Source organism: Vespula vulgaris, chromosome 4 (assembly GCF_905475345.1).
Source record: "Vespula vulgaris chromosome 4, iyVesVulg1.1, whole genome shotgun sequence".
In the NCBI taxonomy this organism is placed as follows: Eukaryota; Metazoa; Arthropoda; class Insecta; order Hymenoptera; family Vespidae; genus Vespula; species Vespula vulgaris.
Window position 1 is genome coordinate 8,978,388 of NC_066589.1, and position 26,572 is coordinate 9,004,959.

Consider the following 26,572-nt stretch of genomic DNA (forward strand, 5'->3'; position numbering starts at 1 on the left):
GTCGCACGGATTAGTTGTATTATTATTTTCGAAGAGTTGTTACGACAAGAGTAAGAAAGAAAGAGAGAGAAGGAGAAAGAGAGAGAGAAAGAGAGATAACAAAAAATTCTCAGAGAATCAAACGATCGGGAAAGAACCCTTATGAAGCATTTCGAGATAGCTCGAAAGCCATTGGCTGAAGGAATAAGAAAAAGGAAAAGAATTAATGAAGACAGTGAAGACAGAAGTGTTAAGGAAGAAGACTAATCCCAAAGAATAAGAAAAATGAGAAGAAGAAAATGGATATTGCAATTAAACGGGCAAGCAGTCCAACAAATTGAGGGTTGAAATTTTTCTTTTTTTTCCTTCTCTCTTTTTTTCAACTCTCGTGGCAGGGGTTATGTCAGCCCTTAAAATACCGCGGACGGTATTCTCGACGAAGGGTCGCCGTAGTAGCTGGTGGGGGGATGCTCACGGTACGGAAAAAATCCATAGGGGTCTCTATCGCCATCTCTGTCTTTCTCCCTCTTTCTGTCTCTCTCTCTAACTCCATCTCTGTCTTTTTCTCTCTTTCTCTCGAGCGTTCTTGCTGTTGCTTTGGTGCGGTCCAAAAAAAAAGGAAAGAAAAAAAAGAAGAGGGGTTGGTAGGTAGCACGACTAAAGTGGCGAGGGTCGCGGCAGTCGCTCTAAGACGACGACGACGACGACGACGACGACGACAACGACGAGAAGGAGGTAGAAAGGGAAAGGGGAGAGAAGATCCTGCAAGGGTGGTGCTGATGGCGGTGGTGGTTGCGCGAAAGGCAAAACAAAAGCGACCCGAGATTCTCGGACGCCTTTCGGAAACATGGCTGCCCTTTCTAACGTAAATAGTAAATCTATGATATCCTAGGATTTATCATAGAACGAAGAAGAAACTGAACGAACGTGAAAAAGTTCATTTGAAATTAATTAGATGAACGCTTTCCGAACAAATTTGCTCTTATCGAATCGAAGGGAAATGATTAACGATGGAGAATTTCAAGATTTAATTTGACGTTGATTAGAAATCGAGAGAGAGGGATATCGTATTGATCATTTTTTAGCTCGTACAGTTCGTTAAAAGAAAAATAAATGAAAGAAAGAAAAGAAATAAGAAACGATTTTATCGGCCCCAATGAAATGTTAATATTAATCGGAATTTTTCTAATAATCCAAATTCTTTCGTAAATTTCCGATACGATAGAATAATTAGAAATAGATCAACTAAGCGATCTGCATTTATAATGGAAAAGAAATCCATAGAAAGCGACCGCGCCCATCATATATTATAGACGGTCTCCCCTTCTCGTCCACCTTCTCATCTCATCTCGCCCGTTCGTCCAACCTCCGCCGTCGTCTTTTTCACCCCTCTAGAACCCTCTATCCCGAACTACCACCCACCGACTTTCACCCACTTTCAATCAATATTTAAAGAATTGCGCCTTAATAACCACCGTGGCGCCGTATAATGGCGCTCTCTTTTTCTAAGGCCACCTACCATCGAACGAGCAAATTTACTCGTAAACTAGCTTTTTCATTCTATATGAGAAAATTTTATGAAACTTCATTATCAACGGTCGGAATGAAAAAGGGGAAAAAAAGAAAGAAAAAATCAATAATGACTGCTATTACCGAGAGAGAGAGAGAGAAAGAGAAAAAAGAGAAAACGAAGTATTACTTACCATCTATAGGTAAGGGAAAATATTTCGACGAGATTAACATTGAATCATATACCGATCGAGTGCCCGAAAGTATGCAACATTTGATACGTACGAGCCTTACTTCTGCATACGCATTTGTAGAAAGTGTTGCTTACCTTCGGGCGCAACTAGTTGCCCCTGAAGGTATGCAATCTCGAATCTCTTATACACTCTGTAGATTATTGCCTACTATCAGGAACGAGACTTATTTCTATTCGTTCCAATTATCGAAGAAATATAATTTACTTACTCTATCTTTCTCTTTCTCTCAAATTTCTTCTGTCGAAGTAAGCAAATAAATTTATAAGCGAATGACCGATTTAATCTAATTAACCTCGAGCACTCGAACAAATGACATAGTTTCGGTCTCAAAATAAAGGGAACACGCAAAGGTGCTTAAGAAAAATTACTTTATATAATGTTCATAATTATTTTATTCATAGGTTCGTGAAATTTGAGAAGTTTCTGAAAACATTGATATTGTACCGCTAAAGTGTCATACGGTCATATACCTCTCTCTCTTTCTCTTTCTTTCTCTCTCTCTCTCTCTCTCTCTCTCTCTCTCTCTCTCTCTTTCTCTCTGATCGGCAGTATAAAGTATAAATTACTTACTTTTCTCATCTCGTAGCTGTTAAGTTAACAATAATGATAAAAATAATATAACAATGAGATATAAGGGACATGCACTGTCTTCTTTACACGCTGTACAATAATTATTCTTTGGTACTTTTTTTCTACTCTTTCACAAAACTCCTATCGCAAACATTGTTTATCGATTATATAATTCATTTGTCTTTTATTTTTCAAGTTAACAAATTTCTTCGTCAAGTAGGATTCATTTGGATAACAAGATTTCTTTTTCTTTCCCATTTTTTTTTCTTTTTTTCTTTACCTTTCGAGTCGAATATTCCTTTTTTCTTTTTTTCTTTTTTTGTTTCGTTTCACTTTTTGTCAGAAAAAAAGAAAAAAATTTTCTTCACGATAAAAACAAAATCAATTTTACAATGGTAATTTTTGAATTTATTTTCGCTGAATTTTCGCTGGCAGTATTTCGTTTCGACGACTTTAACGATTTATGACTGAATCTTTCCTTGTCGAGATTCTATACGTTTTCCTTTCTCTGTATATTTTTCTCTCGCTCTCTTTCATTCTTTCTCTACCTTTCAAACTTTTATTCGTCGAATAACAAAGAAAACAAGAGCTAAAGATCTGCACAATATCCACAACGTGATTAAACCTCTCTCTTAATAAATCTCGCAAAAGTTTCGTAATTGGAATTACTCCTAAAATACACTATGATATGGTCTAATTAACGGGTCGCGCCGATTTTTTAAAAGGCGCAATAATATCAATGAACGACTTTTAATCGAATTTTTTCTAAATCTTTCGCCACGACAAATAGTGTCCATTATAATCGACGTAATAATAGAAATATAAAAAAAAAGTAATAATAATAAAAATAATAATTATAATAAAAATAATAATAATAATAATAAAATAATAATAATACTAATTACAATAATAGCTATCATATAATCATAATATTAATAATAATAATAATAATATTAATATTAATAATAATAATATTAATAATAATAATAATAATAAAAGAAAGAACACCTAAGGCGTATTTAAATAGACGATCGCCGTAATCGTCGTAAAATGAAATCAACAACGATCAACAATCGAATTGTTCTATTGCACATTCGAATCAAAAATTGTCATCCCCCAAATATTATAATTCGTCGTCGAACCTTTCGTCGAGAACAAGATCGATTATACCCGATGACATTTGTTTCTCGCAAAAAAAAAACAGAAGAAGAAAGCAAAAAAGAAGATTCCGTCGGTCGAAAACGAAATTAGAGGACGGATTCGAATGTACACTCAAAAAAGAAAAAGAAGAAAAAAAAAGAGAGAAAAGGGAAGAAAAAAAAGGACAAAAAGAAAAACGACTTCTTTCAACGATCATACGATAAGTTCTCTCAAAAATGTCCAATTACCATTCATCTACAATATATATGTATTTTCTTTCCTTTTCTAGCAACGTGCCAATCGCCATGATTAAAATCTGGCAGTTGACTCAAGAGAGGCAGCTTTATTTTATTTTTTTTTCTCTTTCCTTTTTTTTTTTAACGCGCTTTCGAAAGACTTCGTGGTCCAGTAGCTATAGCCAACATCCACAATTAAAGGGGTAATTTTTAGGATCCAGAGGTCATAAGGGATAATCAATGACGTACACACGGACATACATTCTTTTTTCTTCACTTTCCTTTCTATCCTAATCCTTTTTTTGTTTTCCTTTTCCTTTCTATTTTTATTCATCGCTTATTTTCTTTCTTTCTTTTTTTTTCCTTAGTTTCTTCATTCGCTCCTTCCTTCCTTTCTTTCTTTCTTCCTTCCCTTCTTCATTCCGTTCATTCATCCATTCATTCTCACAGCTAGCTCGTTGTGTCCGTCGTAAGACGCCAATAAAAAACGATAGAGACCTCGTCTTAAGAAACTTTCGTACCAAAATACGCGCGGCCACCGACAATCAACTTCTGATGCAGCAACCGCGTTGTTTTGGCAATCATGCTGCTAAAAGATTCTTTATATTTTTCGGTGTATTCTCCTCGTTCAAATGTTTCGTCGTATAACGTAATGCGTTCAAAAGGCCCTCGCTCTTGTACGGCGGCTGATCCTTCAACAACTTCACGCAACCCTTGACCTATATTTACGTAAATAATAAATAAATTATTAGTCGGATTAGTCGAGTATAAAACAGAATTTAAAAAAAAATGAAATTAAAAAAAAATATTTGCGTTTAATTTTCTCCAATAAATCAACATTATTCTGCATAACTTCATTAGGAAATTATACTCACGTCAACGTTCGAACCTTTGACGAATGCACCTTGAGGATGAACATGATCGTATAGTATCACCAGGCCTACCATAACTCTCAATACAAATAGTTGAGTCTCTTCACGTTGAAACTGGGCCAATAGATTGCTACGAAATAAATTAATGTCGTATATATGTTAAATGGACAGAGACGTAAAGAAAGAAAGAGAGAAAAGGAGAAAGAGTGTGTACACGCACGCACACACACATATATATATAAATATGAAATATATATAAATAAATATATATGTGTGTATGTATATATACACAAAAAAAAATTTGAAAAAGTCAAACAATTTTACTTACGGATTTTCCAACATTCTCAGACAGACCTTAGCCATCGTCCCAAGAGTTTCAGTAATATTCTCCCTCGGTATATCTTCGTTCTAGAATATAAACAGAAGAAAAAAGAAAAAAAAAAAACAGGAAAAAAATAAAAAGGTAAAACATACAAAAGTCTCGAAATAATTTCGCATGTGAATTTTCATTCGAACTTCTAACAATGAATATTGTGAAAATGTTTTCCTAACAAACGTCGCTCGATAGGCATAGTATCGATTTTTTTTTTTTTTTTACCTGAAACGATATATATATACATATATATATACATACGTATATATGTATGTACATATGTATGTATATATCTAACATTTACGTACCAACTCGTCCCACCTTCCCCATTACTCCGTATAATGGCTCAAACTGAGCCCATGTAATCTGAATTCCAACGTCCGATGCCTGTCAATTTTCTACTTCGCAAGAGCAAACAGTTGGATCGAATGCTTTTAATTCTAGTTTTCTAACCCCCCCAGTGTTCAACCCCTCTACTCCTCCTCTCTCCCTCCTTCTTACTATTTTTATACGACAATCGCTAAAAATTCACTTTAATTAAACTCTCTCTCTCTCTTTCTCTCTCTCTCTCTATATTTTTCTCTCATGCAAAGTCGCACGAATTGAGAAGACTGTTCGAATTTGCAAAAAAAAAAAAAAGAAAAATTGACAAAAACAGAAACAAAAAGAAAGGATAATACGTCATTTGACAAGTGAGAAAAAAAAGGAGCTGGTAATTTCGTGATTGTTGATGTTTAAATAGTAATGGTTCAATGACCGGTAATAATGCCGATAAAGACGATAATGGCTATGCAAGAGAGAAAGAGAGAGAGAGAAAGCATCTTCGATTTGGTAAAATGAAGCGAAGTAAATAAGCGAGACCACTTAGGTTCATCAAGAAAGTAATACTTGCGTGACTCAGCTGTACCAACACACGAAAGTATATTTATTGGTATATATATATATATACATATATATATATATACACACACACACTATATAATATAGTATATATAGTATATATATTATATGTATTATATGTACTATATATATATATATATATATATATATATATATATCGCGCAGACCATTATTCCTTCGTCTTTAATAAAGAGGAACTTGTTCTTGGTCGCGTAACTTCGTTAATTACGTCTTTGTGATAGGCGTTACTAAACGAAAATTCATTACCAGCTGGATTATCTTGCGTAAGTAGAACGAATTAGTGCCTTCGCGTCATTACTTTCTCTCACCCAACGCTAATTTCTCCCGCTCTCAATTTTATTTTATTTTATTTTGTGGTTTGCACCTGGTAGTAACACGAGATAGATAGAGAGGAAGATAGATTAATAGATTAATAGAGAGAAAGAGAGAGAGAGAGAGAGAGAGAGAGAGAGAGAGAGAGAGAGAGAAAGAGAGACAGAGAGAGCTTTACTCTTTGAGAGTTTTAATTTACGTTCAGATTTTTCCAACTTTTTTTTTTTTTTTTTTAAGACCTACGCTATATTTTTCAAGTAGTTATAAGTAATTTGATCTAATTAAAATAAAAAAGAAAAAAAAAAGCATATAATATCGTACGATAATCTGATGTTAACATTTTACAATTAATTCATATTGAAATAATTTTTGAATATGATTCGAACTGCACGAGTGAATGATCATTTCTTAGATCGAAATAAATAAAGTACGAAGCGAATAAGGTAATAAGAACGCGCACGATTATATATGTAAGTGTATAGGAATGTCCTAGATATTCGATAGAATCAAAAAAAAAAAGGAAGAAAGAAATGAGAGACGAAAAGTGAAAAAAGGGGAAAACAGAAGAAAAAAAGGGAGAGTCGAGAAGAAAGCACTTACGTCCATCAAGAAAGTAATGGTCGCGTGACTGAGAACACGTAGCATTGGGGTTGCGTGGGCATAGAACAAGGACATTCGATTGGCCAACTCATTCCCAACAACGAGGTCCTTCTCCGCATTGTCCTGTCGTGTCAACGATGCCCTTGTCAAGGTCCTACGATAGTAACTAAAATCATTTTGGATAGCCGGCGTTTTCATTTTGTGCTCGTCGAACTTCAAAACGAATTCGAGGATCTCAGCGAGCTGTTTCACAAGAGCCTGCTGCGTTTCCAGGTGTTGCGTTGGCGTTAAATTTCCTGAACATAATTGTCCGAGTATTTTCGGTACTACGCTTTCTAAACAAACAAACAAAACAAAACAAGAAAATAGATATAAAAATAAAAGTGAAGAAATGTTTTTTTCTTTCTTTTTTTCTTTTATTTGTATATTTATTTATTTATTTATTTATTTATTTATTTATTTCTCTTCTCTTTACAATCTCTCAAAGAGTCATCGAAATTTGTCGATCGGTCGAAGAAGAAGGAATTATGGAAATTCGATCGAAAAGTATGTATTATATTTTTCGCATGGAAAATAATTCGAAAAAAAAGTTCGAGTCAAGTGTGGTACTTATGTTTCCGAGTTTTCTGTTTTCTTTTCTTTTTTTTTTTTGGAGTTTTATATATTTCTTTCGCGATGAAAGAAAAAAAAAGAAGAAAAAAAGGAAGACGAAGAAGAAGAAAGGCGAGAAAAGAAATGGAAACAGACGAACCCAATTCCAAAGAAAATTCGTAGAATCTTTTGAGCTTCGCTACGAGTGGTGCTACGGTCAAGTAAGCCTTTCGTTGGCACTCCTCCGTAGGGGCCGATATTGCTTCTCTTATTTCTTTCCCTGCACCTTTGTAACACTGGATCTCCTCCAAAATAGATTCAGAATTTTTCAGGACTCTTTGCACGGCATCGAATGTCTCACGCTCGATATCCGAGGGCTGTGCGTCTAAACATAAATTATTAAATGCATTGGTTATTCTAAAATAAATTGTATGTATAATTTAAAGAAGAAGAAGAAGAAGAAGAAGGAAGATAAAAAAGAAAATGTTTTCCTTCGATTGAGCAATAAAAAAAAATAGTAAAAAGAAACTGAAGAGAAGAGAGAAAGAAAGAGAAACAAGAAAAAAGGAAATAAACTTACTTTCGAAATCCAAAAAGACGTCGTACTTTTGAGGCGTGCAACAGGTAGACTCGTCCCGAGCCAGAAGACTCAAAAGCTTTCCCATCCTGAATCCCCAGTTCCTTTTGGTCAGGATCGACTTACAACAGAAAGGGCATCTAAAATGATAAAAAGTAAGGATCATATTTTACCATAGAAAAAAGTTGCAAAAAAAAAGAAGAAAAAAATGTCTACGGCTAATGAGTTGGGAAACGAGTACTTATTGGGTACTCGGTATTCAAAGGATTAATTAAAAATTTAAGAGTAGAGGTCAAAGGTTAAAGAAGAAAAAGCTCTTTCTCTCTCTCTCTCTCTCTCTCTTTCTCTCACTCTCTTCTCGACAGACAGCTTGTCGGTTATGAAACGTTAATCTTGCATAGAGGAAGTGTATCAACTGGCGCGTTACCTTCGAAGAGTAAAAAGAGATACGAGGAGGAGAAAGAGAAGGAGGAGAAGGAGGTGGTGGTGGAGGACAATATAAAAAGTGGGAGAGATATTCGCGTATCGAAACCACAGAATAAATGGATTCTGCGAACTCGTCGATGAAGTATGAACCTTCAGTTAATTCCAACGAATGAAACTCGCTGCTGACCTCACCTGAATATAGTCCGATAATGGAAGGAAGAGGAAGAGGATTAAATGCAGGAGGTGGAGAAGAAAGAGGAGGAGGAGGAGGAGGTGGTGGTGGTGGTGGTGGAAGAGGAGAAGTTACCACCAAACGATTTTTCACGAATGAATTAGCTACGAAATAATCGACAAGGGGAGAACCGATCTCTGAGGATAATTGCTAAATTTATGGTGGCACGAGCGATTCGATTAAAATTAAAATCAATTGTGCGGTCTACCACGTAAGTACGTAGTATGTACTATCTACTTAGTCCGCGTTATGCGATGTAATAATTTCCGTTCGATTATAAACGAAACCACGCGTTAATAACATTTGCAGAACGTACAATATATATATATATATATATATTTACATACCTAGAAGCATCGTCACGTAGGGTGTCGGTGAAAATTAGAAAATTATTATCGTTCGTGCGCGATAATGAATTTCTATAAATCGTCCCTCGACTAAACACGTCACGTTTATTTCTCTTAAGAGAAATCGGACCTTAATAAATATTATTTGAGAAATCTATGCCGCACCATCTGTCTTCTATTATCCGTACACGTCGTCTCGCAGGTGTTATTACTACGGAACGTATCTAATACTTGCCGAGGAAATTGTATTTCCGTGTAACGCAAACTGCTTTTATAAAATATTCGATCGATAATACTTTACGTGACTTTTCTTATCCGAAACTTTCGTGTCACGGTTTAATCGTCTCTTTCTTTCTCTCTTTCTCTCTTTTTTTTTCTTTTTTTCTGTCTTTGTTTCTATCTCCCTCTTTTTCTCACACACACGGTGAAAATAATTAAATGTGACACGACATAAAACGGAACGAATTGCGGTAATTCTAACGGTGAACGATTAAAATACAATAACGGAGTATTCATGATTTTGTTAGAAATCTCAACCACGTTCCCTACTGATATCAAATTAAAACTAAGTATTGTGTTCTACTAAGAGGAGAGAGAGAGAGAGGAGGGAGAGAGAGAAAGAGAGAGAGAGAGAGAAAGAGAGAGAGAGAGAGAGAAAGGAACTCGCAATGACGGGATCTAAAATTATACGCGGTGAAGATCTCGCCGAGAGATTTCGTCGTCCTCACGACACTTATTTACACATTACACACGCAACTATTGTGCATGCGTACTGTCTCTATTCGTAAACGAGGATTTACGAGACGATTAAATTATATTTAATACCGGAAAACGTAACCAACTTTTGTTTTCCAAAAAGTTTGTTTACCAAAAGCTCCATTCATAAACGTATCAACGATATATCGATAATTTATACGAGAATAAATAAAACTAGGTTTAACGTTAAACAAATTTTATCTTACATAAAAATGGTAAATTAAATCGAAAAAGGATCTACAAAAAAAAGAAAAAAAAATTATCACGGTGATCGTACGTATATGTATATATATATATCGTATGTATGTATCATATATATGTGTATGTGTGTATTATTATAAATTAGATATCGTCTTGCAATAACGGTCCAATGAACCACGGAACTCGATCAAGGTTTTTTTTGATTAATCGGACCTTTATCGTCTTCAAGATGTTCGATGCAAGTACTTACTAACCGAAGGAATCGTGTTTGAAATTCTATCGACGATCGGATATCGATCTCCCACGATTTATACGAACTCTTTCAGTCTAACTATGTGTACGTTTACATGTACGTGTATACGTGTATCAACTTCAATTCGTTTTGTTATCGAGGTTAAGATTAATGGAGCGATACGTACGATTGTGCCGATGTGTCTCATTATCGATAATAACAATCGATTCGATTAGAAAGAAATGGAGTCTGAATAGATGATGATAAACTATAAATAACTTTTTTAACGATCTACCCATTTTATTTGTTGGAGAACGAACGTTTTATTGTCAGATTTATTACATTTTTAATAACAGTATAATACATTTTTAACGAGAAGTAAAAAATCGATAATAAAAGTATAAATATATAATTGTTATTATCTTGCTACAATCGAATTAACCAATCGATCCTATCGAAAATATCACAGGAAGATATAGCAAATGAAACTTAGTACATTGCTCTTTAGGAACTCGTCTCTCAGGAACAATGAACTTTAGCGGTTATTTCCCTGCGACGTATGTACATATGTATTATAACTATATATATCGTTTCGGAACTCTTAAAAACTCGACGAATTTCACGAAACTCGAAATAATTAAATAAAAATCCAAAGAAAACGCCGTGTCAAAATTGTTTACTCTAAAAAGAAACAATATCTGTTACCGAGCATCATAAAAAAGAAAAAGATAAATAGAATGAAATAATAACAATAATAATTACAAGTAACACTTAGTAGAAGATACGTAGAAAAATAAAAAAAGAAAAGAAAAGAAAAAACCACATGTCAATCGCACATGTACGAATATGCGATCCTTAATAATTTTCGTCCAAACGATTCTTACAATCGAAGAAAATATTTATAACAATTAAAAAAAGAAGAAAAGAAAGAAAGAAAGAAAATAAAAGAAAAGAAAAGAAAAGAAAAGAACAAAAATACTCTCCGATCGAATCGAGTAGAACAGCAAGAGGAAATGGGGAAAAAAGAATTAAAAAAAAAAGAGAGAAAGAGAAAGAGAGAGAGAGAAAGAGAGAAAACATTATCATAAAAGGAACGTACGAGAAGAAAGAATAAAGCGAAAGATCTCAGACGTAAATGTATAACATAAGTTTTTCGCGTTTCGACAGACTTACCGTTGCGGAATCGCGACGTAATCGCGAACGACGACGCATGATATACTTCTCGTTCTAGCTCGTTCTAATCGAATAAATAAAACACGAAAGAGGAACGTACACGCCGTGCAGAAGAAGGAGCAACAACTGTCAGTCGGTGCAAGCGGCCATGTTGAGCGTCGCGACGCCGGCCCTTTGTAGTGGCGCGGTTCGAGTCCTCTTCCTTATTTGGTAAACGCCGCGCCGGCGGCGGTACGTACGCGCGAAAAATCAATCGGGGGTTGCTTCCCTTATTCAACGAGAAGATGGCGTACCTATTCGTACCCGCCTCGTACCGCCCGAATTTCGAATTCCACGAAGTGTTCGAACCAAGGTTTAAATTTAGTCTTTGCGATCCGGTCTAAACTCTCTCTTTCTCTCTATCTTTCTCTTTCACAGTGTGACCCCAGAGCTTAAACACCTCGGCAAGTCTGAATGATTCGCCAACGAATTTGGATATTTTTGGAAACTATTTCTACTTTTTCATCCCCGTTTCTTTTTGTTTCTTTGTTATCTTGTTTCGTTTTGTTTTGTTTTTTTTTTTATTTTATTTTATTTCCTTTTCTTGTTAAATAGTTTCGAGTTAATCGAATCGTTTTTATTTAAGACGTTGTCAAACGATCGGAACGATATCTTGGATAAATCGATAGTATTTTAAGGAACTATGTGGTTTTAATTTAATTTTGTTTTATGTGTGTGTGTGTGTGTGTAGATTTGATATTTTCAATAATTTCGAGTTAACTTTTAATGACTTTTAAGGTCGTTGACTGTCGAACGAATCTTAGATAAATCTATATACACAATCGAACGAATTTAGATATCCTTTTAGGAAACCATGTTAGCTTATATTTTATTTTGTTTTATTTTTAATTTCCCTTTTTTTTCTTTTTCGTTAAATACACTTTAGTTAATCGGATTTCTTTTATTTCGGATGTTCAAAAAAGTAAGACAATCAAAACACTATCTTGGATAAATCGATATACTTTTAAAACGTATTTTAGAAAATGATGTGGTTTTAGTTTCATTTTACATTTTTATATATATTTTATTTTTCCGATACTTCCAAGTTAATTTAATGGCTTTCAAAACCGTTAACCGCCTAAGTAATCCCGAATAAATCGATATACTCTTTTAATATTATATTCCGTATAATATATTGTTTTATTCGTAAAACAATATTTTCAGAATGAAAATGTTGATTATCGGTAAACCCCTACGGCATACTTACAACTAGTCTGTTATTATTTATTATTTATTTTTACATACAAATAAGAAATTTGTGTAAATTTATCTCATCTGTTCAGAATATTTTTAGAAATTCCTAGATAATATAGGACAATGGGAACAGATAGAATTCAATGACGTTAGACATTGGAACAAACATTCTTGTTGACCAAGTCTTCGAGCTAAAACGAAAAATAATCGAGATAGTCGATTTGTTCGATCACACATTGCACTTATCGTACGGTTTCCACGTCGATGATTGTTCACTAACGATAATCATAATTCGATTTGATAAGGTTCATTGATATCGTTCTAAAAAATCCCTATTAATCGTATTTCCAATAATATAAATAACATACATGAACTTTTCTTATTGTATAAATTTTATATGCTTTCTTTTTTCATGTATATTCTTTTCCAAATATTCCAACTCTGAAAGTAAAGAAATAAAGAAAAGAAAAGAAAAGAAAAGAAAAGAAAAGGAAGATGAAAAAAAGAAAAAAAGATGATTCACTTTCTTTCATGACAGTTGGATCGAGGTGACCTTACGTGAAGTCTATACGACGTTGAGAGAGAACTGTCGATATGAAGTGACGTCGTTCGAGTGTCATGCTCCGTTGAAATTCTATGTCACTGGAGAATAATATCCTTCTCGTACTTTTAGTCGTATTTTCATAGAAATTATGGTTTATTATTATATATATATATAAATTATATATATATATATATATGATAAAATTTATGAATTGGGATTACACTTTTTTTTGATTATTATTCATATTCTTTAATAATTTTAAATTTATGAATTTGTGGGTGTATATTAATAATTCGTATAAAAAAATTAATTGAATTTGGAATTTAATAATTTCTTTTTATATTTTAATTAAATATATATGGAATTTTATAACTTTTCTCTCTCTCTCTCTCTCTCTCTCTCTCTCTCACACACACACACACACACACACACACACTCTTTTATAAATAAATTATTTCACTTAACGCCCATCTGGTAAGAGACCCCTGCAAAGGAGTACCTTGTACACTGGAATAATATTTCAACGTATCGGATATATGATACATTTATTTATCTCTCTCTCTCTCTCTCTCTCTCTCACTCTCCATCTTTCTCTCTATTTATCTCTTTATGCATTCTCGAAACCCGTTCGAACGCGATTTATCGCACTACTATCGAACTTATCTCTCTCTCAACCGTTATATACCGATTAGCTTATCCTTGTAGGTTTTGATATAACACAGTCGAGCCAGCATGAAATTTATTAAAGATCGATCATACTGACGTCATTCTTCTTCCATCTCCTTCTATCTCTCTCTCCTGTTTTTTTCCCTTTTACTACTTTTTTTTTCTTCTATCCTTTTTCCTCTTTTTCATTATTTTCTTTTTGACGTCAATCATTACCCCATTACGCGACGATATATTTTTACTTACTAATCCGAAGGAACAGCCTTTGACTAGGATTACACGGCCGAGCTGTGATTCTCGTCCTACTTGAGGAGAGATTGACATGAGAGAAAGAGAGAGAGAGAGGATGGATATATATATATATTATATATATTTATAAATTTTCTGGAACATATTTAAGGATTAATTAAAGACTCTTTCGAACAATAATAGATCGATCGCAATATTTTTTCTTTTTTTAAGAACATTTTTATCATCATCCTCCTCCTCACTTTGTTTTTCTTCTTTTATTATCTCTTTTCTTCTCCTTTTTTTCTTCTTTTCCCCTTCGTCGCGAAACTTAAGAACTCTTTTATCCGACTGTTTCTTTTTCTCTTTCTCTCTCTGTTTTCTTTTTTTTTTCCTATCGTTTTTTAGATGAAACCAACGGATAGCTCGCATTCCATTTTATCGACGAAACGGTCCGTAGAGAATCGACGAGAGAAAAAAAGAAAAAGAAAGAAAAAAAGAGAGAGAGAGAGAGAGACAGAGAGAAATACAGAAAGAGAGAAAGAGAGAGAAATATGTCAAGCTCTACATATAGATACACGATGCATATACAAAAGCGATGGCCTAATTAATCCTTCATTAGTTACGGCCCGTTCTCTGACCGAAACGCTTTTTATCGATATCTCGCAAAATCACATTTCGAACGATCCACGTTCCATTAACACTCGTTACTTAGCTACGAAATTTCCTTTTCCCATTAACATGACCGACTTTTCGCGCCGGCCAACGGATATAGAACGTTATGAGTTTATTCCATTATCCATTCTCGAATATCACGATATTCGTCGTTTATCTCTTCGTCTATTAAAAGATTTGACGGACGAACGGATAAATGAGAGCGTAAAAAAAAAAAAGGAAAAAAAAAAGAAGAAGAAGAAAAGAAGGAACCAAAATTGTATTCTACGAACAAAAAGAAAAGTAAAGGGAAAACAAAAAGTAAAAAGAAAAATGTTGAAACTAATTCTTATCGATGATTACTGAGAAAAGGTGAAAAATTTATTTGAATCAAATCAAATTGGATCGAATCGAATCGAATCGAATCGAATCGAATCGAATGAAATTCGTGATAACGGTTCGTGCGTGAAAGCCTTTTAAATATCAATTTTATCCAATTGGAAATAATTTTTATATCTCCCTTCGAACGTTCACGATTGAATGATAGATTTATAGTTGCTTTTTATTGATTCCGTATTAGAAAAAAAATAATATTAATAATAAAATAAAAAATGGAAGACGCGGAGGAATAGAAAGCAAACGATAAGAATAAACAAAAGGCTACGGAAAAGAACGGAATTAATTTTTTGCTATTGATTGCGTTCAGGAGACATAAAAAAAAATTCATCCAAATCAATTTAAATCAAATCAAATTCGGCTCCGTAAAATCAGTCCGTTCATGAAAGAACTTTTAAATATCAACGATATCGAGCCGAAAAGATTTTTGCACCTCTCTTTGAACGTTCACGATTGAATAATCGTCGGAAACCGTGGGCGAGGATAATTGACACCTATTAAAGGCCTTTTTGTGCATCAATTCCAGCAAATCAATTGAGTCCTTCTCTCTCTTTTTCTCTCTCTCTCTCTCTCTCTCTCTCTCTCTCTCTCTCTCTCTCTCTCTCTCTCGCGCTCTCTCGCTCTTTCTCTTTATTGGCCTCTTCAGAATGTTACATCGTAGATAGTAAGTGGGATCGATCCAATCCAATTCTCTCTTCTCTTGTAGTACTCTATCAATATTCTCTTATTTTCTTTTACCTTGTTTTTCAATTACTATATCGGAGTGTATAATTAACGGCGATAAATAAATAAATAAATAAATAAATAAACAAATCAAAAAAAAAAGAGAGAAAAAAAATAGAAAGGGAAAAAATTTGTTGTTTGTAGCGATACGAAAAAGTTGAAGTGAAAAGTGAGGAAACACATTTTTCACGATTTTATGAAAAACAAAAAAAAATAAAAAAGAGAGAGAGAGAGAGAAAAAAAAAGTATATTTGTGTAATACTTTTGGACTATTTTATTTCCAAAGGGAAGGAATTCAAGAGAAACGTAGTACAGAGATCTGACTTTTCCCATCACCGTGTTTCCCCGATGGAAACGTCGAAAGAAAGGTAAGTACAGAAGAAGGATGAAATTTTTTACGTGCGACACCTGCCGCCTTGTTTCACCTTCCTCTTTTTGACGAGAGAGACACATCGTTAGCGATGACTCTACGCGTGCTATTATTCAAGAGATATCCAACAAAATACACACGTACGTGTCTCCGCACAAATATACGAATATACGAAAGAATACACATGTTTGATATGAAGCAAATAATTATATATATATATATATATATATATATATATATATATATATATATACCTACACGTGATAGCAAATAATTATAGATCTATACATACATACGTACATACACATCGCATTAAATAAACATATGTACATAAATATGTACGCGTGAATACATACATACTCATAGATACACATAGCTGTGGTGACAGTCAAATAAACTCTACAATGTATAAGGTACTATACACCATATATATATATATTGGTTGTATAAGTAAAGATAAATAGATACATATATATGTGTAAAACGTCTCGCCGTGTCACTTTAAAAAATACGAGCACCTCTCGTCAACGCCTCACGAATCGCACACAAGCAGGCACAACGTGCGTGCTTAATAAGGCGAGCGTATATGCGACTTAAATGTCAGCGAAGCACGTAACCCGCTCTCTGTTCTGTTCTGTTCTACTCTGTTCTACTCTGTTCTCGCTCTGTTCTGTTCTTTGCGAACTCGTTCGTTCGCTCGAGCAGCACGCGCGATACGCTAACTCGCTCCTTTGTTGGACGATCTAAACGTGTCGGTTCTTTTCCTCCTATGGCCCTGTCCTCTTTAACAACCGGGCAAATTAATTAACACGGATATATAGAAACGGAAAGAGAGCAAGAGAGAGAGAGAGAGAGAGAGAGAGAGAGAGAGAGAGAGAGAGAGAGAGAGAGAGAGAGAGAGAGAGAGAGAGAGAGAGAGAGAGAGAGAGAGAAAGGAAATCGTCAAAGTCACGTTTCATTTGCGAAAGCGATCCAATTCGTTAATCGTACCTTTGCTCGAAATTTCAAACATACATTTGGATGATACCTTTTCAACATCTACGTGTAACGATGATACTTTGTTTGATATAAATTTATAATATATTTCATCGTTAATCGAACTATATATATATATATATATATGATAGCATCTCTCTTTGAATATTCACCATTGGATAATTGGTTTTCGAGTTGTATTTTATTGAGCTATAGAAAAAAGAATTAAGATAAATATAAAATCATATTCTCTTAATATTTTAATATATTAAAATACTATTTAATCGTTTGTATGTATGTGTAAAATACTATCTTACAAAATCGGATCAGATACATAAAAAAACTTTAAATTATGAAAATAGGTAACCCGGAGATTAAATCCAACAGATTTTCTACAATTATTCGAATCTCGTTATTATTCTTTCGCAAATATGTAAATCACGAGAAGCTGTTATAAAATTTCAACAGCTATTTTTTCATACAATACGTGCGTGAGAATTTTTATGCTTAATAAAAACAAAAACAAGGGATTAAAAGGAAAAAAGAAACAGAGAGAGAAACAGAAGTAAAAAAACAATACGGACGATGCCAAATTCATCGATTTCCAATTTTACAAAATATCCAAATAACGAACTATTTCATATCTCTTTTTCACTCTCTTCTCTCTCTCTCTCTCTCTCTCTCTCTCTCTCTCTCTCTCTCTCTCTCTCTCTCTTTCCCCTTTTCCCTCTCTTCATAAAAGTTGCTTTATCCTTCGATCAAAAACGTTTGAAAAATAACAATTGGAAACCGAGAATCTAGGGATTGTAGCCTAGTTTTCAACGAAGAAGAAGTAACTTCGAGAAGGGCTGTTCCTTTAGTTAGTGCTTTGTCGTAAAAAAAGAGATAGAGATAGAGATAGAGATAAAAAGAAAGAGAGAGAGAGAGAGGGGAGAGAGAGGGAGAGAGAGAGAGAGAGAGAGAATCGTGAAAAGGAAAGAAACGTTCTTCACCAGATAAGAACTACTCGTTACTCCTTCGATTTTCGTGATAAGTTCGTCGTCGATAAAGAAACCGAAAATATATAAGCGGGGAGGGGTAGGAAAAAAAAGAGAAGAAAGAGGAAAATGGAGGTTACTCCATTTTCTCATCGAACGAACTCATTCACGTATAACTCATACTAAATCTTTCTATGAACACATAGAGTTAGACATATATATATATAAGAAAGAGAAAAGACCTTCTCAGGCAAGATTCGGTGATGGTTGGGTGCTTTCCTCAACATTTCTCAACCGATCGATTTAACTAGTCTTCTTCCTTTCAACGCGAAACTCCTAGACACATTAAACTCTCAAGTTACACTACTTGCTAGCAGAGTTCTTTTACGTCAGATGAGAAAATCTGTCTCTGTCTTTCTTCCTTTCATTCTTTCTTTTTCTTTCTTTCTTTCTTTCTTTCTTTCTTTCTTTCTCACAGCACACAGTTAAGCCGTTCGTTCGGAAGATAATCACCATGTAACACGCTATTGCATAACTATCGTACTCTAAAGTGAAAGAAAAATATCATACCGACTATGTCGAACGTATTAATTTTTTAATTATGCGAGATCTTAATTATCACTTATTTAAATATTATTTAATTAAACGAAAGAATTCGTCAAGTTCGAGAAGTAGCCGTTACATCATGTTTATATATATATATATTTTTTCTATTTTTTCTTTTTGGCTTTTAAATGTCGAGTTAATTATAAGGTAATAGATAAAAACAAGAGAAAGATCATTAAAAAAAATCGTTGGGAGAAGAGTTCGGATCATCGATAAGGCGTCGTTGTAATAAAAGTTGAACTTTTTTCTCATTGCCTACGCCACTGACCAAGCAGGGGGGATATCGTCATATCCCGGACGAAGACAGGAAACCTCCGAGCAGAAGCCCCCTCTATTCGTGTACACACGTATGTTATATACGCTTCGTCGAATCTCCTTCTTGTTATGCACGTATGTACGCATGTCCATAATATGTGTATATATACATATATATATACCTAAGTGTATATATTCTATCGCGAATCAAGAAAAAGGGAGTAAGTACTTACTTAACAAGGTACGTAAGTGTTAACTACGAAGAATATATTTCCTGAGAAATATTTTCTATCGATTCTCTGTCGGCCATTTTTGTCGATAATATGAAAGAGCAAAAAAAAAATAATTGAACGTAAAAGAGAAATAATTGATCTTTATTAATTATTAATTAATATTTTTTTTTTTATCAAATAATTCTAATAATGGAAGATTTGTAAAAATTCCAAAGCTACGTTTATTTTCAATATTTTATTTGCGAGCTACTTGAAAAAAATGTATTTGCGATCATTGAAAAGTCTCTTTACGTATGAAATATTTCATGTTTTGTACAAAATACACAAACACGTACACACACATATAAATACTTTACACGTGTAAATTTCTGCTCGCTCCCTATTGCATCAAAAAAAGAAAAAAGAAAAAAGAAAAAAGAAAAAAGAAAAAAGAAAAAAGAAAGAAAAAAAGAGAAACACCATGAAAAAAGCATCAAACGAGGAAATTAATTTGTTGGAACGTTCCTTCCGTGTATCGTTAAAAAAACTTTACAAACGTGCTCTCAAAGATACCGATTACACCGTACATAGATCCGTATATATCTATTATATGTACATACGTACATGCCTACGTATATCTCGATTAGGTTAAATCGTCGTTCTGCAAAATAGATCTGCTAAGTGTACTCGATCATGATGCACGCAAGTCCTTGCAACTTAATTTCCTATATACCTCTTAATGTCGTGATTCCATAAAGTATGTCGTATAAAAACCTAGCATTATACGCATGCATAGATACGTACACACATATACATACACATGTCGATAAAAACAAAATTGGAGTTAGAACGATGACCACCCAAGCATTTTGTTCTTTACGTGACATTGGTAACGAAGTTGATGACGAGTTTATATTTGATTCACGGACAGGCACTCGCGCGCGTTTTATAACCAGAGAGAAAGAGAGAGAGAGAGAGAGAGAGAGGGAGAGAGAAGTTCCGGTCGACCTTGAACCATTGTCCCATACTCCGTCCTCACCTAAATTAGGCTAAATTCGCGGCTCAGTTCAAACCACTTACTTACTTTCTTTCTTTTTCTCTGTCTTACTGTTTGTCATTTATATACAAGAGAAAGAGAAAGAAAGAGAGAGAGAGAAAGTGTTCTTAGTTTCAGTGATTATTAGAACAAGAACTTTGACAAGAGATATTTAAAATATTATTTTGATCTACTTAACTACAGATGTATGTACATGTGCGTATTCATATGTATATATTTACATAGCCAATGGCGATTTTAATCCACAAGGGACTCGAAATGTAAACCCGTTACAAAATTTTGGGACACCGTTAAAATAAATAAATTATTCTCGATATACATATATATATATATATATATATATATATATATATATAAACATGCACGTGTGTATAAATACATATTTTTTTCTTGTTTGAAATATTCATTCAAAATGACGAAGCACGAAATACATTGAAATATATATATATATATTTCAAAAAAATATAAATATAGATACAATATATCAGCGATCATGAAATATTAAATTAAATTTATTACACAATATAAATTTATATTTTGTCGTATGGAAGATGAAAAAGTGAAGCCCATCCCCCCTCCCTGTCTTAAAGGATTCATGGCTGCACTGTAAATTCGCCATTGTACATAGTAAAACGTAAAAGAATACGAGTTGACGTATTTTCTCTTACGTGTTTAAACGTATATAAATTTTTTCAATGGGGTAAGGAGATCACTAGTGGGTGGTAGTCTAGAAGAGTTTCGGACTTTTCTAAAACCTTCCTAAAGTATCTATATACATAGATACGTACATACATACATACATACATATATACATATATACATACATACATACATATAATGCATACTGTCTCTTGTGGTTTTCTTTGCAAAGGGAAAACTTCGTGGAAGCATTATCGTTAGAGAATTCCCTGAAGAAAATTATTTTTATACTTTACTACGGATAAACTTTGAAAGAAAGAAAGAAAGAAAGAAAGAAAGAAAGAAAGAAAGAAAGAAAGAAAGAAAGAAAGAAAGAAAAAAACGAAACGATAAACAAAAAAAGATACAAAAAGGAAGTCTTTTGTTCTTTCCATTACTCGTTTAATAACAATAACAACGCGTATGTAATTTTCCATGGTGTCAAGCAATAGAAGGAAGGAGAAAAAGAAATAAAAAAGAAAAAAAGAAAAAGAAAAATATATACATATACATATATACGTATGCTACAGATTGCGTCAGAAATCTCAAAAGATAAGTTTACGATTATTAATTTATTAGAAGAGATATATGTATATATATGTGTGTGTGTGTGTATTTACATGGTGTAACGGTGAAAAGGCAAACCCTCTTCTTCCTCTCTCGCGTGACTCTACGAACGTTCCTCTTCTATAGAATATCGTTACTATCGCATCGCATGGAACTCACGCAATCGAATTCCGAATTCGACGGAATTCAGTTGAGACGGCTCGAACATAGGATGACCTACTTGTTAATCGCTAACATAACCCACGAATAGAGAGACAAGATGTGCCCTGATTACAAAATAATTGTGCTCTAATAATTATAAATCATTGAATAATGTATGTACATACGATTTTATATGAGATACTCAGACCGTATTCACAAGTTACCCTTAGCGAAACATCGTTACGAGGAATATTTTTAATTAATTTTTTTTTAAATTAATTATTGAAAAAAAGAGCTGTTTTTTATACATACATATATATTGCTGCTTGATAAGGAATACAGTTTTCATAAAATGTGACCTCTATAGAAAATGAGACACTCCCCTTTTAACTCGAGCGCTCTAATACGCCTTACGATAAATACGTCCCTGTACCAGAGTTATCCTCTAGGTTACTCGTAGAAAAGCCAGAAAAGATTTTCTTTTCCTTAGAAAACGGATATCGAACTATCGATTAATCGAGTAAAGCTTTAGCTATTTCGACTCCGAGAAAAACTGTCGAACTTTTAATAGAAGGATTTTTTCAAAACTTCAGAAGATATTTAACACGTTAAGAATTACTTTAGAGATAGTTTGATAATTACGTTAATGACAAATACGTTATTAACTTCTATTAGCAATGTTTCAAAATACTATTTTTTCATTCATCTTATCATACGTAGTTATTGTTATATACAAAAATAATTTAACTAGAAATGATACTATTAATAGAAGTCTAGTTAAATTTTACAATCAGAAAAACGTGATGAGACGTGGTATAGATAGAAAAAAAAAAAAAGAAGATAAAATACGATCGTTACAGCAGTCATAAAAAACTATTACAAGTAAGTCGTAAAAAAAAAAGAAGATAGTAATACTCGTATAAATACGAATTCTAATAAAACTTCACTGTCAGAAAAATGTGATGATAAACGTGTAACAGATAGAAATCGTTACAATAGTCATAAAAAATCTTTTACGAACAATTGTAAAAAAGAAAATAAATAAATGTATGAAATATTTCTTTTCATTCTATCTATTACTAGATAATGTTTAGAAACAGATCTTGATGTATTACGAATACTTTTTAATTCATCTTATCTTTACTATATAATTAATCTACTTACTAATGCAGATGACTTAAAGTAATTCGAATAAAAAATAAATAGAACAAAAAAAAAGGAAAAGAAAAAAAACGAGGATATACGATTATTATCATCGCGGTCATATTTTCCGCGGTTACTTACGCTTCCAGGACGCGAGTTAATCGGTTAAGAGGAAAATTGACACGAGATTTAAATTCTGTTAACGTACCAGACATAAATCGTTTTCAACGGATTTAAAATCGAGCAGCCAGTAGAGGAAAATTTTTCGATTGCTCGAATTTCGCGGTTTTCTATGTTAAAAGATAAGAATAAAAAAAAATATATATATATATATAAAAAAAAAGAATCTGTCAACTCTGATAATGATTCTCAACATCTGTCGTCCAATCTCTCGTCTTCTTTCGAATCGATTATTCGTTTAAGTACTACGAGTACCTATGACTACAACACGAACGTTGAGAGTGGATCGAACGGCACTCTCGTACGTCAAATAATAAATTCGTACGTTTAAATCATGACGACAGATGAGAGACGATTGATATGACGAGAGAAAGAAAAAAAGAAAGAGGAAATAAAATTTATAGATCCTTTTTATTTTATATCAAATGTATTCGTTCGAACGAATATGTAAGATCGAATACAAGTAAAAAGTTTTATCCGAGTTTTTGGAAATATCAAATATCAATGAATGAATGAATATTCATATCGAATTATTGTCGCAAAGATGTTCGAATCAAATTAGAATATAGAATAATATCGATATATAAAATAATTCTATAAAATGATATTCTTTTTTTTTCCTTTTTCCTTCGATTTTTCTTCACGTTATTCGTACACCTACATACGAACGCGATTCGCTTGAAATCGTTATTAAAAAATATTTTCGATAAAACGTAATAATAACTCGGTGTAATCTAAATGAGAAAGAAATGGAAGAAATAATAAAGAAAAAGAAGAAAAGAAGGAAAGAAATACAATCGAAGTAAAATTTTCTACGTCAAACATTTCCTCGGTTCTTACTTTTTTTTTTTTCTTTTCATCTTTCTTTCGTGTCTTTTTATTATTCGTTTGCAAGTACACTTGGGAGATCGTTCATTTTTCCGCATAAAAAAACGTCAAAAGAATCAAGTACATGTGTGTAAGTACCTTTTCTTTCCCCTCTCTCTCTCTCTCTCTTTCTCTCTTTCTATCTTTTCCTTAACAAAATCAAGAAAATGATGATATCCATTCCTGAAAAATTCTGATGCAAATTGATCTGCTGATTTACACGGATAAAGTTGTGCGAGTGCAACGACACGAATCGATTCGCGTACTCTTTTATACGTAACGAAAAGAACCATTCGTTGTTTCCGCAGGGACGCTCACCTTGCGGAACTACCACGCTAATGCGATCTTTTCCCGTATAATCTCTTGATCTCTCTCTTTTTCTCGCTTTCTCTATCTTTTCAATATATTTTTTTTTCTTCTTCTTCTTCTTTTCCTTTATTCTTTTTCTCTTTTTCTTTTTTTTTCAGGAAAACTCCCGATTATCTCGCAGAGATCGTGATAACAATTTCTCTGTCTCTCTCTCTCTTTCTCTCGCGTTTGAAATACGTGAAAAGTGTTCTAAACGAGCGATTCTTATCGTCGAGTAAGAAACTCCTTACTCATTTTATTTTCTTCTTTTTTGTTTTGTTTCTTCTTTTCTTCCTTTTTCTTTCTTTCGAGTAAAGAAAAAAATTAATTAAAGAAGCTATTCTCCCCTTTTCTTTAGAAAATAATTATCAACTCATTCTCTCTGCTCTAAAGAGACAGAGAGAGAGAGAGACAGAGAGAGAGAGAGAGAGAGAGAGAGAGAGAAGAAAAAAGAAAAAGAAAGAAAAAAGAAAAATAAAAACTACGATATTAAATAACTCTTTTCCTCGTAACGATTGAATATTACTTCTTATAATAGGTCGTTGTATAATAACGATAATCCTTTCTGATATTATTACAATTACTATCTCACGACGATATATAATCGTGCGACAAATATTTACGAAACGATGTCTTGACTGACCATCGTAAAATACCGGATATGCAATGGCGCCGACATCGATTTTAGGAGATCACTGTTTAGAAATAGACCAGACCAGATATTCCTACGAAGAAATATTCTTTGTTTTTTAATTTAGATTTGTTCCGATTTATTTTTAATAATTAATTATTAAATTAATTTAATAATTATATATCTGATTAATTTTTAATCTATTCTTTTCATTTCTAGAATAATGCTAAATATAATATAAATGAGTTGTTGATGTTGAGAAAAAGAAAAGAAGAAAAAGGATAGATAAAATAGATAAATAAATAAAGGATAGAAATAAATTAATAACTATAAAAATTTCTTTAACGTAAGAAATCACAGATCGGGTCAATAATAATCGGGTATCCTCAAAGATCGATAATTAAGATATTCAAAGTAAAATGCATTTAAAGAGAAATTCCAATACTATATACGTGCATACAGGATATATTTTTATTTACCTCCAAACGAATGAAGAAGTCCCGTGGCATGATTCACGAACAGCTGAAGAGATGTCGACTTCGAAGAAACTTTCCAAGTCCTTTTGACAAATCTTTTCGCGATGAATCGTTTGAAATCACTTTTCAAAAGAAAGAGAGAAGGAAAGAAAAAGAGAGAGAGAGATATGAGAGAAAGTAAGAGTAAGAAATTCTTTGAACAAGAAGAGAAAAATCAAGATCCTATATAACCTATATAACCGTATAGATCAAACTAAAAAAGAAAAAAGAACACCGACAAATTTTATCTTGTAATAATTCTCACAAGAACGATCTCGTTGGATATATATGCGCATATATCCGTGCATTAAACCTTTAATAAACTTCGAATTTCGTTTTATCGAGATTCAATTCCAACAAAAAAATGAAATATATATATATACATGTATGTGCGTGTATGTATATATATTCTAAAATCGATTACGCTCGAATACACACTTTAGCTTAATATTGATTGACCGATATAATTGGAATTCGTAAGATAAAAAAGGAAGAAAGATAGAAAGAGTAAGAAAGAAAAAAGAAGAAATTTTGGCGCGCTTTCTGAAAATCTAACCTCGGACGACGGACTGTCGTAATTTACGATAGCACTACGTTCAACCGTCAAAGACAAACTGCCTGAAACAGTATCGGCTCCGCGTCGTTCCCCTTCTGACAGTCAGCTGGCCTATCCCTCCTCCTCCTCCTCTTCCTCCTTCTCTTCCTCCTCTTCTTTTTCTTCTCCCCTCTTTCTCTTTATTTTCCTCGTCTCACTCTTCAAGCTTCTCTTTCATTCCCACCATTTCTCATTCTCTTTCTCCAACAATAAACGAACGCTAACCTCTTATCCACGAAGCACGATTTTTCGATCCTCCAAGGCGTCTGTCAGTATTTTCCATCTTTTTTTTCACGAGGAAGAGAGACAGCTTTCAACATCGACCTCTAGTTGCGAGTCCCGTAAGAACGAGCAAAAAGCGTTATAAAATAAAAGAAAAAAGAAAAAGTGCAAAAAAAATCCTCTAAAAAAGAAACTTTTCGATTTCAAATCCTCTCGTTACTATTCAATTTGTTTTCCTCTTTTCTGTTTCTTTCTTTTCTTTTCTCGATATGATACCGGAAGTTACGTAACTTGCAAATTTCCATATCATGGTTATAGTTATGGTTAGGTTTTTTTGTTCGTTCCTTAAATACAACGAAGATTATTAAATGTGAGTTTTCTAAAGAAATTTTTGTTCGACGATAACTTTTAATAATATTCTACGGGATATGACGTTGTTCTTTTGTTAAGTGTAATTAGTCACGCGAAAGAAGTACGAAGAAATTTTG

The 26,572-nt window shown here is 33.2% G+C and overlaps 1 protein-coding gene across 5 annotated transcripts; it reads right to left on the reverse strand.

Annotated features, from left to right (window-relative positions):
* Positions 1 to 2,110: 2,110 nt before the first annotated feature.
* Positions 2,111 to 26,077, reverse strand: LOC127062993 (CYFIP-related Rac1 interactor B). 5 transcript variants are annotated; one of them, XM_050992085.1, is made up of 8 exons: positions 25,824 to 26,077; positions 25,232 to 25,311; positions 7,938 to 8,074; positions 7,518 to 7,742; positions 6,767 to 7,101; positions 4,889 to 4,968; positions 4,564 to 4,690; positions 2,111 to 4,407 (listed from the first exon to the last, which is right to left on the reverse strand). In XM_050992085.1, exons 3-8 carry the CDS (start codon positions 8,020 to 8,022, stop codon positions 4,270 to 4,272), a joined length of 990 nt encoding a protein of 329 aa, XP_050848042.1. In that variant the 5' UTR covers positions 8,023 to 8,074; positions 25,232 to 25,311; positions 25,824 to 26,077; the 3' UTR covers positions 2,111 to 4,269. The 5 variants fall into 5 exon arrangements, with proteins under 5 accessions (XP_050848042.1, XP_050848041.1, XP_050848046.1 ...); XM_050992084.1 differs by having other exon boundaries at positions 25,232 to 25,350; XM_050992089.1 differs by having other exon boundaries at positions 25,232 to 25,323; positions 25,824 to 25,850.
* Positions 26,078 to 26,572: the final 495 nt, after the last annotated feature.